Source organism: Coregonus lavaretus (assembly GCF_964263955.1).
Source record: "Coregonus lavaretus genome assembly, contig: SUPER_36_unloc_1, whole genome shotgun sequence".
Lineage (NCBI taxonomy): Eukaryota > Metazoa > Chordata > Actinopteri > Salmoniformes > Salmonidae > Coregonus > Coregonus lavaretus.
The window spans coordinates 1,563,120-1,578,119 of NW_028167175.1; the positions used below are offsets into that span (position 1 = coordinate 1,563,120).

The 15,000-nt window shown below is 47.8% G+C and overlaps 2 protein-coding genes across 2 annotated transcripts in view; both read left to right on the forward strand.

Moving 5' to 3' along the window:
- Positions 1 to 3,333, forward strand: part of LOC311111085 (dnaJ homolog subfamily B member 12-like) — a 248,254-nt gene extending 244,921 nt beyond the window's left edge. Inside the window, exon 10 of the transcript XR_014610745.1 lies at positions 3,311 to 3,333. The gene's annotated coding sequence lies outside the window, so the exon portion shown is untranslated. The remainder of the gene's footprint in view (positions 1 to 3,310) is intronic.
- pald1a (phosphatase domain containing paladin 1a) overlaps positions 1 to 15,000 on the forward strand; it is a 333,284-nt gene that overhangs the window by 8,428 nt on the left and 309,856 nt on the right. Inside the window, exons 2-6 of the mRNA XM_084189079.1 lie at positions 10,119 to 10,352; positions 10,669 to 10,771; positions 11,285 to 11,464; positions 12,706 to 12,870; positions 14,613 to 14,773. Coding sequence (XP_084045205.1) covers positions 10,132 to 10,352; positions 10,669 to 10,771; positions 11,285 to 11,464; positions 12,706 to 12,870; positions 14,613 to 14,773 — 830 coding nt within the window. The 5' untranslated portion in view covers positions 10,119 to 10,131. The remainder of the gene's footprint in view (positions 1 to 10,118; positions 10,353 to 10,668; positions 10,772 to 11,284; positions 11,465 to 12,705; positions 12,871 to 14,612; positions 14,774 to 15,000) is intronic.

A 15,000-nucleotide genomic window follows, 5' to 3' on the forward strand; every position in this document is an offset into this window, starting at 1 on the left:
TTTGGAGGACAAAGAATGCTGAGTTGCATCCAAAGAACACCATACCTACTGTGAAGTATGGGGGTGGAAACATCATGCTTTGGGGCTGTTTTTCTGCAAAGGGACCAGGACGACTGATCCGTGTAAAGGAACGAATGAATGGGGCCATGTATCGTGAGATTTTGAGTGAAAACCTCCTTCCATCAGCAAGGGCATTGAAGATGAAACGTGGCTGGGTCTTTCAGCATGACAATGATCCCAAACACACCGCCCGGGCAATGAAGGAGTGGCTTCGTAAGAAGCATTTCAAGGTCCTGGAGTGGCCTAGCCAGTCTCCTGATCTCAACCCCATAGAAAATCTTTGGAGGGAGTTGAAAGTCTGTGTTGCCCAGCGACAGCCCCAAAACATCACTGCTCTAGAGGAGATCTGCATGGAGGAATGGGCCAAAATACCAGCTACAGTGTGTGAAAACCTTGTGAAGACTTACAGAAAACGTTTGACCTGTGTCATTGCCAACAAAGGGTATATAACAAAGTATTGAGAAACTTTTGTTATTGACCAAATACTTATTTTCCACCATAATTTGCAAATAAATTCATTAAAAATCCTACAATGTGATTTTCTGGATTTTTTTTTCTCATTTTGTCTGTCATAGTTGACGTGTACCTATGATGAAAATTACAGGCCTCTCTCATCTTTTTAAGTGGGAGAACTTGCACAATTGGTGGCTGACTAAATACTTTTTTTCCCCACTGTACATGGATATTTACACAGATACAATATATAAAATAGACAAGATGGGATAAAACAGATGATCTTGTATTTTATTAACAAAACATAGGACGGCACCTAGCATTTCTATTCCTGTCTGTCAGACTGTCACAGTCTGTTCCTCTCTCATTGTCAGACTAAGTGAATGGCCTCCATGGAAGTCATGGATGTCCATGAACTTCTGATCCCCTAGCTAGCATTATGTTACGGAGAGAGAGAGAGAGAGACCCCCCACATCTCCCGTGCTGTGAATGAGGAGCTCTCTGCAACCTTCCTCACTGTATCCTTCCTCTTATTAACCGGGCTGAGGCCACCGCACCAGGCTCCTGACAGATGCATCCTGCAGCAGCTGCATGCTCCTTCCTGTCTCTGTCTGTCTCTTTCTCTGTCTCTCTCTCTTTCTCTGTCTCTCTCTCTCTCTCTCTGTCTCTTTCTCTCTCTGTCTCTCTCTCTGTCTCTCTCTCTTTGTCTCTGTCTTTCTCTCTCCATTTCTCTGTCTCTCTCTGTCTTTCTCTGTCTCTTTCTCTGTGTCTGTCTGTCTGTCTGTCTGTCTGTCTGTCTGTCTGTCTCTCTGCTGCATTTATTTTGTCAGCATGAAGGAGCTTCTCTAGCAAAGTTGGGACACTGGCGGAATTTAAATTAACTGGTCCCCTCCTTTGAAAGGACCACTGCTGGCTGTCGGGTGGGAGGGAGGGAGGGAGGGAGGGTAGAGGGGAGCGAGCTCTGGTGGAAGGGAGGGAGGGCTGGTGTTGAGGGAGGACGGATGTTGAGTGAGGGAAGCCCTCCACAGTTCTCCTTTTCTATGGTCTGAGAGTGTTTCACTGTTCCATGGCCTTCAGACCATGTTGGCATGGCATGCTGGCTGGTTGGTTGGCACTGATGTTTAAATGGCAGTACTTCTGAATGCGGTCTGGCATGACTGTAATTAGTGCCCTGTCTGTATTCTACATTAGCGTTTCTTTAGCTTTAGGTGGGACATCAGTGAAGGCTGCTGGGGGCCACTGATTCAGAAGTAGATTTTTAGTGGGGAAAATCCGGTTAACTTCTGGAGAAAATATCATTCAGCATCAAAATAATAACATAATAAATCATTTAGCTAGAAAGCCATAAACGGCTACTGCATGGCAGGTCTCTCTCTCTCTCTCTCTCTCTCTCTCTCTCTCTCTCTCTCTCTCTCTCTCTCTCTCTCTCTCTCTCTCTCTCTCTCTCTCTCTCTCTCTCTCTCTCTCTCTCTCTCTCTCTCTCTCTCTCTTATTTATATATAAATCATCAATCATCTTTCTCAGGAAATGTCAATGAAAGGAGACTCAAGGGATTTAATGAAACCATTTCAGAATGCCGTTGCTTACACAGTCACATTCATTCACATGGTCGTAATCGAATTGAGAATCATGTAAGAATGCTTGCTTTATCACTGCAGTGTTTTATTGCCTTTAATGTAATGGCTTATACCCTGGTTTATTCCCTGGCCTATACCCTGGCCCCTGGTATATACCCTGGCCTGTACAGGACAATAGCATGATTGTGTTGGACACAGGAGATCTGATGATCAGATTCCCTTAAAGTCACAGTGGTTACACAGTTTGCTTGATATCCTATGTGCAACCATTGCCAAAGTGTGTGTGTGTGTGTGTTTGTTTCTCTGAGGAGACCATCTCATTTAAAAACCAGTTGATGTAATGGATTTTAAAAACATACAAATAGTCCTACAGAGTATCTCAACTAGCCGACAGAGTATCTCAACTAGCCTACAGAGTATCTCAACTAGCCTACAGAGTATCTCAACTAGCCTACAGAGTATCTCAACTAGCCTACAGAGTATCTCAACTAGCCTACAGAGTATCTCAACTAGCCTACAGAGAATCTCAACTAGCCTACAGAGAATCTCAACTAGCCTACAGAGAATCTCAACTAGCCTACAGAGAATCTCAACTAGCCTACAGAGAATCTCAACTAGCCTACAGAGTATCTCAACTAGCCTACAGAGTATCTCAACTAGCCTACAGAGTATCTCAACTAGCCTACAGAGAATCTCAACTAGCCTACAGAGTATCTCAACTAGCCTACAGAGAATCTCAACTAGCCTACAGAGTATCTCAACTAGCCTACAGAGTATCTCAACTAGCCTACAGAGAATCTCAACTAGCCTACAGAGTATCTGAACTAGCCTACAGAGAATCTCAACTAGCCTACAGAGAATCTCAACTAGCCTACAGAGTATCTCAACTAGCCTACAGAGTATCTCAACTAGCCTACAGAGTATCTCAACTAGCCTACAGAGTATCTCAACTAGCCTACAGAGTATCTCAACTAGCCTACAGAGTATCTGAATGTTCTGTAGTGGAGTCGAGGGAATGAGTGTTTTAATGATACTGCTGAATACAGTATATTGACCTCTGGTTACTGGACGGTCAACTCATAAAAGGGAATGTTTTTCTTATGTCCAACTCTGTTATAGTAAAGTATGGGCAAATATTAACGCTGTATATATGGTTGATTGTAATTTGTGGACATTGAGATGAAGTGGTTAGTATAGACATGATGACAGAGGGTTCAGAGGATACGTCCCAAATGGCACCCTATTTCTTATATAGTGCACTACTTTGGACCAGGGCCCATATGGCTTTAGTCAAAAGTAGTGTACTAAGGATTAGGGTGCCATTTGGGATGCTGCCAGAGTCTGCTCCTGGCTCTGTGTTTCCTGTCTGCTGTGACCTGAGTTACTGCCTGCCTGCCTGCCTGCCTGCCTGCCTGCCTGCCTGTCTGTCTGCCTGCCTGTCTGCCTGTCTGCCTGTCTGCCTGTCTGCCTGTCTGCCTGTCTGCCTGCCTGCCTGCCTGCCTGCCTGCCTCTGTCCCCGCTGCCATGTGATAGCCACAACCTCCGCTCTGTCCCCAATGGGACCCTATTCCCTTCATAGTGCAATGGCCACCCCTCCGGCCCCACTACAGCCATCTGGCAGCCAGATGTACTGGCCCCCAAGGGAACAGACAGGCAGGACAGCATGACGTTCACTCACTCCTCCCTACACAAAGAGGACAGCATGAAGTTCACTCACTCCTCCCTACACAAAGAGGACAGCATGACGTTCACTCACTCCTCCCTACACAAAGAGGACAGCATGAAGTTCACTCACTCCTCCCTACACAAAGAGGACAGCATGAAGTTCACTCACTCCTCCCTACACAAAGAGGACAGCATGAAGTTCACTCACTCCTCCCTACACAAAGAGGACAGCATGAAGTTCACTCACTCCTCCCTACACAAAGAGGACAGCATGACGTTCACTCACTCCTCCCTACACAAAGAGGACAGCATGAAGTTCACTCACTCCTCCCTACACAAAGAGGACAGCATGAAGTTCACTCACTCCTCCCTACACAAAGAGGACAGCATGAAGTTCACTCACTCCTCCCTACACAAAGAGGACAGCATGACGTTCACTCACTCCTCCCTACACAAAGAGGACAGCATGAAGTTCACTCACTCCTCCCTACACAAAGAGGACAGCATGAAGTTCACTCACTCCTCCCTACACAAAGAGGACAGCATGAAGTTCACTCACTCCTCCCTACACAAAGAGGACAGCATGAAGTTCACTCACTCCTCCCTACACAAAGAGGACAGCATGAAGTAGAGAGAAGACCCTACGTTGTTAGACTGGGGCAATAAGCACACACTAGCTGCTACCAGAGGGAAGACCCTACGTTGTTAGACTGGGGCAATAAGCACACACTAGCTGCTACCAGAGAGAAGACCCTACGTTGTTAGACTGGGGCAATAAGCACACACTAGCTGCTACTAGAGAGAAGACCCTACGTTGTTAGACTGGGGCAATAAGCACACACTAGCTGCTACCAGAGAGAAGACCCTACGTTGTTAGACTGGGGCAATAAGCACACACTAGCTGCTACCAGAGAGAAGACCCTACGTTGTTAGACTGGGGCAATAAGCACACACTAGCTGCTACCAGAGAGAAGACCCTACGTTGTTAGACTGGGGCAATAAGCAGACACTAGCTGCTACCAGAGAGAAGACCCTACGTTGTTAGACTGGGGCAATAAGCACACACTAGCTGCTACCAGAGGTAAGACCCTACGTTGTTAGACTGGGGCAATAAGCACACACTAGCTGCTACCAGAGGGAAGACCCTACGTTGTTAGACTGGGGCAATAAGCACACACTAGCTGCTACCAGAGAGAAGACCCTACGTTGTTAGACTGGGGCAATAAGCACACACTAGCTGCTACCAGAGGTAAGACCCTACGTTGTTAGACTGGGGCAATAAGCACACACTAGCTGCTACCAGAGAGAAGACCCTACGTTGTTAGACTGGGGCAATAAGCACACACTAGCTGCTACCAGAGAGAAGACCCTACGTTGTTAGACTGGGGCAATAAGCACACACTAGCTGCTACCAGAGAGAAGACCCTACGTTGTTAGACTGGGGCAATAAGCAGACACTAGCTGCTACCAGAGAGAAGACCCTACGTTGTTAGACTGGGGCAATAAGCACACACTAGCTGCTACCAGAGGTAAGACCCTACGTTGTTAGACTGGGGCAATAAGCACACACTAGCTGCTACCAGAGGGAAGACCCTACGTTGTTAGACTGGGGCAATAAGCACACACTAGCTGCTACCAGAGGTAAGTAAGGGGGCATTCAAGTGTCAGACTGTGGAAGCTCTGATGGGTGGAAGGAGCTTGAGACCCAGAGGGAAGGAATGTTTGGGGATGTGATGCCAAGTTCACAATTTGGAACATGGCGGAAAACAAGCGGCACAGTCACAGCAGAGGAGGGCATGGAGTCTGACCTGCATGGAGTCTCTGACCAGCGTGGAGTCTCAGACCAGCGTGGAGTCTCTGACCAGCGTGGAGTCTCTGACCAGCGTGGAGTCTCTGACCAGCGTGGAGTCTCTGACCAGCGTGGAGTCTCTGACCAGCGTGGAGTCTCTGACCAGCGTGGAGTCTCTGACCAGCGTGGAGTCTCTGACCAGCGTGGAGTCTCTGACCAGCGTGGAGTCTCTGACCAGCGTGGAGTCTCTGACCAGCGTGGAGTCTCTGACCAGCGTGGAGTCTCTGACCAGCGTGGAGTCTCTGACCAGCGTGGAGTCTCAGACCAGCGTGGAGTCTCTGACCAGCGTGGAGTCTGACCTGCATGGAGTCTCTGACCAGCGTGGAGTCTCTGACCAGCGTGGAGTCTCTGACCAGCGTGGAGTCTCTGACCAGCGTGGAGTCTCTGACCAGCGTGGAGTCTCAGACCAGCGTGGAGTCTGACCTGCATGGAGTCTCTGACCAGCGTGGAGTCTCTGACCAGCGTGGAGTCTCTGACCAGCGTGGAGTCTCTGACCAGCGTGGAGTCTCTGACCAGCGTGGAGTCTCTGACCAGCGTGGAGTCTCTGACCGGCGTGGAGTCTCTGACCAGCGTTCCCCTACTAAGACTGATTAGGAGACTAGTGGAGTGTTGTTGGGACGGTCAGATAGTCAACATGAGTCAAGGAATGATTTAGTCATATTGTTACTAAGGCAACTGTTTGGAACATTCTGTGTGCGTCCCAAATGGCACCCTATTCAGTTTATATGAAAGGGCTCTGGTCAAGATGAGTCACTCTAAAGGGAATTTGGTACCTTTTTAGGACGTAACCTCCGTTTCATATCATCTCTATGTTAAAGCTGGACCAAAGGCTACTGTGATGTGGTATATTACTCAATGTGTTTTCTTCTTACTCAAAAATACTTTACACAAAGTACTTGAGTAATATTTGGATAGAAAAGGTTTGCTGTGCTTTCAGTTGTTTAGTTGAAGGAGGACAAAGAAAGACTGCTATTCACACAACCACCTGCGATACTGATGAGCATATTCAATGACTAGTTGTTCAGTAGAATAGATTTACATTTACATTTTAGCAGACACTCTTATCCAGAGCCACTTACAGTTAGTGAGTGCAACCATTATTATTATTATTATTATTTTTTTTTCATACTGGCCCCCCGTGGGAAACGAACCCACAACCCTGCCGGCCATTCCCTCCCCTACCCTGGACGACGCTGGGCCAATTGTGCGTCACCCCATGGGTCTCCCGGTCACGGCCGGCTATGACAGAGCCTGGATTCGAACCAGGATCTCTAGTGGCACAGCTAGCACTGCGATGCAGTGCCTTAGACCACTGCGCCACTCGGGAGATACTGATGATCATATTCAATGACTAGTTGTTCAGTAGTAAAGATACTGATGATCATATTCAATGACTAGTTGTTCAGTATTATAGATACTGATGATCATATTCAATGACTAGTTGTTCAGTAGTAAAGATACTGATGACTAGGACAGCTAGGACATCTGGTTTATTGACAGAAGAAGCGGAAATCTTGACAGTCCTCTGTACCTAGTTGTTTGAAATAGTTATGAAGTGGCCATCTGTTGTCAAGTTTGGACTGAGAATCCTTCTACCAAAGTAAGACTAGTCTCTCAGTGCTAGGCTGACCTGCCCCCTCTCTCTCATCTGACCTTCTCGCTCTGTCTGTCTGTCTGTCTGTCTGTCTGTCAGAACAGTGACACAGGAGCGACTTCCTCTCTGAATTGGACTGTAGGGCTACCTCTCTGAACTGGACTGTAGGGCTACCTCTCTGAACTGGACTGTAGGGCTACCTCTCTGAACTGGACTGTAGGGCTACCTCTGAACTGGACTGGAGGGCTACCTCTCTGAACTGGACTGGAGGGCTACCTCTCTGAACTGGACTGTAGGGCTACCTCTCTGAACTGGACTGTAGGGCTACCTCTCTGAACTGGACTGTAGGGCTACCTCTCTGAACTGGACTGGAGGGCTACCTCTCTGAACTGGACTGGAGGGCTACCTCTCTGAACTGGACTGGAGGGCTACCTCTCTGAACTGGACTGGAGGGCTACCTCTCTGAACCGGACTGGAGGGCTACCTCTCTGAACCGGACTGGAGGGCTACCTCTCTGAACCGGACTGGAGGGCTACCTCTCTGAAGTGGACTGGAGGGCTACCTCTCTGAACTGGACTGGAGGGCTACCTCTCTGAACTGGACTGGAGGGCTACCTCTCTGAAGTGGACTGGAGGGCTACCTCTCTGAACTGGACTGGAGGGCTACCTCTCTGAACTGGACTGGAGGGCTACCTCTCTGAACCGGACTGGAGGGCTACCTCTCTGAACCGGACTGGAGGGCTACCTCTCTGAACCGGACTGGAGGGCTACCTCTCTGAAGTGGACTGGAGGGCTACCTCTCTGAAGTGGACTGGAGGGCTACCTCTCTGAAGTGGACTGGAGGGCTACCTCTCTGAAGTGGACTGCAGGGCTACCTCTCTGAACTGGACTGGAGGGCTACCTCTCTGAACCGGACTGGAGGGCTACCTCTCTGAAGTGGACTGGAGGGCTACCTCTCTGAAGTGGACTGTAGGGCTACGTCTCTGAACTGGACTGTAGGGCTACCTCTCTGAACTGGACTGTAGGGCTACCTCTCTGAACTGGACTGGAGGGCTACCTCTCTGAACCGGACTGGAGGGCTACCTCTCTGAAGTGGACTGGAGGGCTACCTCTCTGAAGTGGACTGGAGGGCTACCTCTCTGAAGTGGACTGGAGGGCTACCTCTCTGAAGTGGACTGGAGGGCTACCTCTCTGAAGTGGACTGGCTGGAGGGCTACCTCTCTGAAGTGGACTGGCTGGAGGGCTACCTCTCTGAAGTGGACTGGCTGGAGGGCTACCTCTCTGAACTGGACTGGAGGGCTACCTCTCTGAACTGGACTGTAGGGCTACCTCTCTGAACTGGACCGGAGGGCCACCTCTCTGAACTGGACCGGAGGGCTACCTCTCTGAACTGGACTGGAGGGCTACCTCTCTGAACTGGACTGGCTGGAGGGCAGGGTAGATACCTTTCCTTTGGTGTGTGAATTCCATGTTGTCTGCTTATGGAATGGATTCCTTGTATATTTTCCTAGCAAGTTTGATCTGAAAAGGACATATATTTCCGAAGTCTCTTTCTAGATGCACAAGGGTGGAAGTGGAATGGATTGTGTGTTTGTGTGTGTGTGTGTGTGTGTGTGACTGACTGTGTGTGTGTCCTTGTGTCTGTCTCTGTGTCTGCATGTCTCTCTGTGTGTGTGTTTAGGGGGATGGAGGGGCTGCCGTTGGTCTCAGGCCAGCTGTGGAGTAGTGAGGATCGGGGTTGGGGTTGGCTCCTGCTGGCTGGTCTGAGTGGAGCAGAGTGGCGGGGAGGCTCATCTTTTGTTTATCTGTAGAGCTTCACTGCAAAGCCATGTGGCTTTGTCTCAAATGGCACCATATTCCCTATATGGTGCACTACTTTTGACCTGAGCTCATTGCGCTCTGGTCAAAAGTAGTGCACTAGGGAATAGGGTACCATTTCAGATGCAAAGCCCTGGGTTTATTCAGAGAGGTGCTGCAGATGGATGCCTGCTCAGATTGTTGTGCAGGCTGCAGCAGAGGGGCTATAATTAACATTTAAATACATCCAACCTCAGGGTTGATGTAACCCTTTAGCCTGCTTCTAGGAGAGGAGTCTTGAAAATCGAACATTACGGTTCAGAATGTTGTGTTACAGATCTAGTAGAACCGTGGTTTACAGCTTGGTATTTTCTGAGGAAGCTGGTGGAAGTACTGTAGAAATATCATCAAGAAAGCAATGAGAAAAATTCTCACGTTGTTATAATTCACTCTTCATACATTTCCTCTTTTCAATCAGTTGGTTACAATTTGAATGTGGTAGTGTTTGAATGTGGTAGTGTTTGAATGTGGTAGTGTTTGAATGTGGTAGTGTTTGAATCGACACAGATTTGTGAAACACCAATAGTGTGCATGCAAGTGTGTCTCAGAGGGAGTGTGAGTGTGAGTCCTCACTCCTGTTCCTCTGTTTGACTTCCTGTGTCTGAGTCCCAAGTCCTCTCCTCTGTTCCTCTGTTTGACTTCCTGTGTCTGAGTCCAAGTCCTCTCCTCTGTTCCTCTGTTTGACTTCCTGTATCTGAGTCCCAAGTCCTCTCCTCTGTTCCTCTGTTTGACTTCCTGTATCTGAGTCCCAAGTCCTCTCCTCTGTTCCTCTGTTTGACTTCCTGTGTCTGAGTCCAAGTCCTCTCCTCTGTTCCTCTGTTTGACTTCCTGTATCTGAGTCCCAAGTCCTCTCCTCTGTTCCTCTGTTTGACTTCCTGTATCTGAGTCCCAAGTCCTCTCCTCTGTTCCTCTGTTTGACTTCCTGTATCTGAGTCCCAAGTCCTCTCCTCTGTTCCTCTGTTTGACTTCCTGTATCTGAGTCCCAAGTCCTCTCCTCTGTTCCTCTGTTTGACTTCCTGTGTCTTGAGTCTAAGTCCTCTCCTCTGTTCCCTTGTCGTTCCCAGCTGCTTGTGGAGTATGGGTACAACTGCCAGCGCTGCGCCACAACCCGTCTCTGTGTCAGGCTCCATATCCTCTGTAGCAGCACCCCATCATCCTCCTCCGCTTGAGAGTATCCATGGCAACGGGATGGCGAACAGCAGGCAGTCTCTCAACACGAGCTCTTCCCAGATGGTGAACATCCACGGCAGCAAGGCCAAGTCCATCATCACTAACAAGGTCGCACCCGTCGTCATCACGTAAGGACGAACCAAGGGATGTTAGGATGTTCATCCCTGTGGCTTTGATCACTAAGGGGTGAATGGATGGGGATGTTGGGTGAAGTGTGTGTGTGTGTGTGTGTGTGTGTGTGTGTGTGTGTGTGTGTGTGTGTGTGTGTGTGTGTGCTGTTATCTAATTGTTCCGTCTTGGATTCAAAAGATAGGGTTATTTATCTTATCTGACAAATGCGATGTTCGGTCGGTCTCCAGCGGGAACCTTAGGACCCCAAAGAGGGATTGAATGCTTTGTTGCACCATGTTGAAGATGACGGCTACATTATCTTCTGTGTTATAGATATAATTGCAGACAGGAATTTCAGATCCACGATGACCTCCTCAGGACAAACTACAAAGTGGGCCGGATATCAGACTCAATGCCCGAACACTACTTGGTTCAGGTAGGAACAAAACACACCACAGCGCTTCCCCCAACCATCCAAAACACACCACAGCGCTTCCCCCAACCATCAGCATTGTTTTGTTCAGCATTTACATTGAGATACTTAAGAAGAGAGGAGGCCTGGACCCAAACCCTCTCTCTCCAAGCCCTACCCCTTTGTTACTTCACATTGATGTGTCCAAGAGGACATTGGAACGCGTTGTTTTTATGATCATGCGTGGCCGTTGAGTGGAGCATTGTCACCTCTCCCATTGGTCCTTTTGATCCTCCTATCACCTGTCACAGAGCTGTTCAGGCATGCAGAGCCCCTTATTGTTACCGAGGAGTTAGTTTACTCACATAGATCACCTTGTATGAATGTGTTATGAAGTCCTGGTAGATATGTAGGGAGCCTTAAAGTGTTCCCTATACTGACTCTACTGTAACCCCCAACGACAACTGTTGATGTAAAAAGGAGCTTTTATAAAGCCACGTATTTCATTGGTTGATTGACTGTACTGTATGTCTGTAGGGTGAGTTCTTCCTGGTCCAGGACGTGTACAGCAAGGCTGATGTCCTGAACACTACAGGCAGCTACGGAGCGCCAAACTACCGCCAGGTGAAAGGAAGCTACCCGCTCTACGGCATGGGCCAGCCCAGCCTGAATGGCTTCAAACAGGTCCTCCAAAGGTTACAGAGTCAAGGGCATGAGGTTAGTGCACTGCCCTCAGGGTGATATTTGTTTACTTGGTGCGTCCCAAATGGAACCCTATTTCCTTCATAGTGCACTACTTTTGACCAGGATCCATAGGGCTCTCTCTCTCTGTCGCTCTCTCTCTTCTCTGTCTGTCTCTGTCTGTCTCTGTCTGTCTCTGTCTGTCTGTCTCTGTGTGTCTCTGTCGGTTTCTGTGTCTGTCTGTGTCTGTCTGTCTGTATCAGTGTCTGTCTGTCTGTCTGTCTGTCTGTCTGTCTGTCTGTCTGTCTGTCTGTCTGTGTATCAGTGTCTGTCTGTGTATCAGTGTCTGTCTGTCTCTGTATCAGTGTCTGTCTGTGTCTGTCTGTCTGTCTGTCTCTGTATCTGTGTCTGTCTGTCTGTCTGTGTATCAGTGTCTGTCTGTGTCTGTCTGTCTGTCTCTGTATCAGTGTCTGTCTGTGTCTGTCTGTCTGTCTGTGTATCAGTGTCTGTCTGTGTCTGTCTGTCTGTCTGTGTATCAGTGTCTGTCTGTGTCTGTCTGTCTGTCTCTGTATCAGTGTCTGTCTGTGTCTGTCTGTCTGTCTGTGTCTTCTCTTCAGCCTGCTGTCTTTCTAACTGTGTTGTTCTTTCTAACTGTGTTGTGGATAAATATTTGAGGGGTCAGGCACTCTGTCCATGCTGTGGGACAGACGGACGCACTGTGCCACTAAGCAAACCCAACCCAGGCAGGCTGTGTCGCAAATGGCACCCTATTCCCTATGTAGTCTACTGTTTTTGACCAGGGCCCATAGGGCACTGTATAGGGAATAGGGTGCCATTTGGGGGACACATCCTCAGTCATGTTGAATGATGGAAAATAATGAATATCTATCAGGGTTGTGAGTCCAGTATGGAAACTCACTGTAATTGAAATGAAATTGACTTAATTATATAGCAGCGAGCGCATGATAAATTCCTGACGGTCAAATGACAACGGAATGTTTCCAATTGGGTTTGGAACAAAGCTTTACAGATTCTAGAACCAAATAACTGGCCTGTGGAATTATTATTGTTCCTGGCACCGTATTCAAAAAGCATCTCAGTTAGAGGATCAGGTTCCCCTTGTCTTTATGATCTTATTAATTACTGACTCTTTTTTAATGTAGGCCATGATTTCTCTCCTCTCCTCTCCTCTCCTCTCCTCTCCTCTCCTCTCCTCTCCTCTCCTCTCCTCTCCTCTCCTCTCCTCTCCTCTCCTCTCCTCTCCTCTCTCTTCCCAGGAGGTGATGTTCTTCTGTGTGCGAGAGGAGCCGGTGGTGTTCCTGCACCTGGAGGAGAACTTTGTTCCGTACACCCCCCGGAGGAAGGAGAACCTCCATGAGAATCTCCATGGCCTGGACAAGGAGGAGACGGTGGAGACCCTGGAGCTCACCATCAGGAAGGAGGTGACCTGGCTTCCTCAAACTAATAAACGCATAAACCTCCTCTTTATATACTGGCCTCCTCATAGTAATAAACCCATAAACCTCCTCTTTATATACTGGCCTCCTCATACTAATAAACCCATAAACCTCCTCTTTATATACTGGCCTCCTCATACTAATAAACCCATAAACCTCCTCTTTATATACTGGCCTCCTCATACTAATAAACCCATAAACCTCCTCTTTATATACTGGCCTCCTCATAGTAATAAACCCATAAACCTCCTCTTTATATACTGGCCTCCTCATACTAATAAACCCATAAACCTCCTCTTTATATACTGGCCTCCTCATAGTAATAAACCCATAAACCTCCTCTTTATATATTGGCCTCCTCATAGTAATAAACCCATAAACCTCCTCTTTATATACTGGCCTCCTCATACTAATAAACCCATAAACCTCCTCTTTATATACTGGCCTCCTCATAGTAATAAACCCATAAACCTCCTCTTTATATATTGGCCTCCTCATAGTAATAAACCCATAAACCTCCTCTTTATATACTGGCCTCCTCATAGTAATAAACCTCTTTATATACTGGCCTCCTCATTCTAATAAACTCATAGTCCCTCTTGATCCAGCATTAAACAGCTTGTCTACACTATAGATAGTCCCTCTTGATCCAGCATTAAACAGCTTGTCTACACTACAGATAGTGTTCCCAGTAAGTCCCTGGGGGCTACTATATGTATTAGTAGTAGTAGTAGTAGTTTATTTAATTTGACATGTAGGCCTGAACAGGAAAACAAACAGACATCATGTCTCTAGCTTCAGAGGGTGCCTGCACATGTTGAAGGCATCTACCGGTATTTTGATGGTGGTCTAGTTGGGTGGTGGTCTAGTTGAATGGTGGTCTAGTTGGATGGTGGTCTAGTTGGGTGGTGGTCTAGTTGGATGGTGGTCTAGTTGGATGGTGGTCTAGTTGGGTGGTGGTCTAGTTGGGTGGTGGCCTAGTTGGGTGGTGGTCTAGTTGGGTGGTGGTCTAGTTGGGTGGTGGTCTAGTTGGGTGGTGGTCTAGTTGGGTGGTGGTCTAGTTGGATGGTGGTCTAGTTGGGTGGTGGTCTAGTTGGGTGGTGGTCTAGTTGGGTGGTGGCCTAGTTGGGTGGTGGTCTAGTTGGGTGGTGGTCTAGTTGGGTGGTGGTCTAGTTGGGTGGTGGTCTAGTTGGATGCTAGTTGAGTTGGATGGCAAGGACAGGGTTGGTAATGGTAATGGTAATGGTTGTGGTGCTAGATTTGTCCTCGGACGTTGTTCTCAGTCCTCAGCTCTCGGTAGCCTCTGAACGACCCCTCCAGTAGGGCCGTGTAGCACCCACTTGGGTGATGTTTCTTCTGCTGCCGATACGGTCGCTACAAGCTCCCCACACATCAGTCCAGAGTACTAGTCATCCTCATTACGAGAAAGCCCTCTGCCATCTCAGCAGTGCATTTCTCTTACGCTTTGGGTGGTGAAACGTCAAGCTGTCTCGAGAATGCATCTTTTAAATACAGTCAGCTGACTAGCTAGCAATGCGACCCAAACAAATCGAGAGACCATAATTTCTGCAATTCCGATGCTCAAGACAAGTAGATATATTGGATCAAAATTATATTAGTTATAAAAAGAAAGAAAAAATCTTTACAATGAACAAAAAAACTGCTAAAATCAGCTGTTTCATAACATCAGTAATAATAGTCTTGTGCTCTGTCTTTGGTTTCTCTAGCTCCACGACTTTGCCAAAATGAATGATAACATGTTCTACGTGTATAACGATATCGAGCACTTCAAGGGCGAGCCCCAGAAGATGACCATCACCTGTGAGGAGGACATCCATGTGACAGAGGAGGTCTATAAGAGACCGCTGTTCACCATGCCACTCTACAGGTTCATAGTTACTACTTCTTTTACACTCCTTATTTTTTTACTATTTTATTGAGTGTGATAGTTTATTTTTTATTATCGACACAATGCAGCATGGAACAAAGGACACAGCACAACACTTGAGACATGAACAAGAGGGATATGTTGACTGAAGGGAAACAGAGAGACATGAACAAGAGGGATAGGTTGACTGAAGGGGAAACAGAGAGACATGAACAAGAGGGATAGGT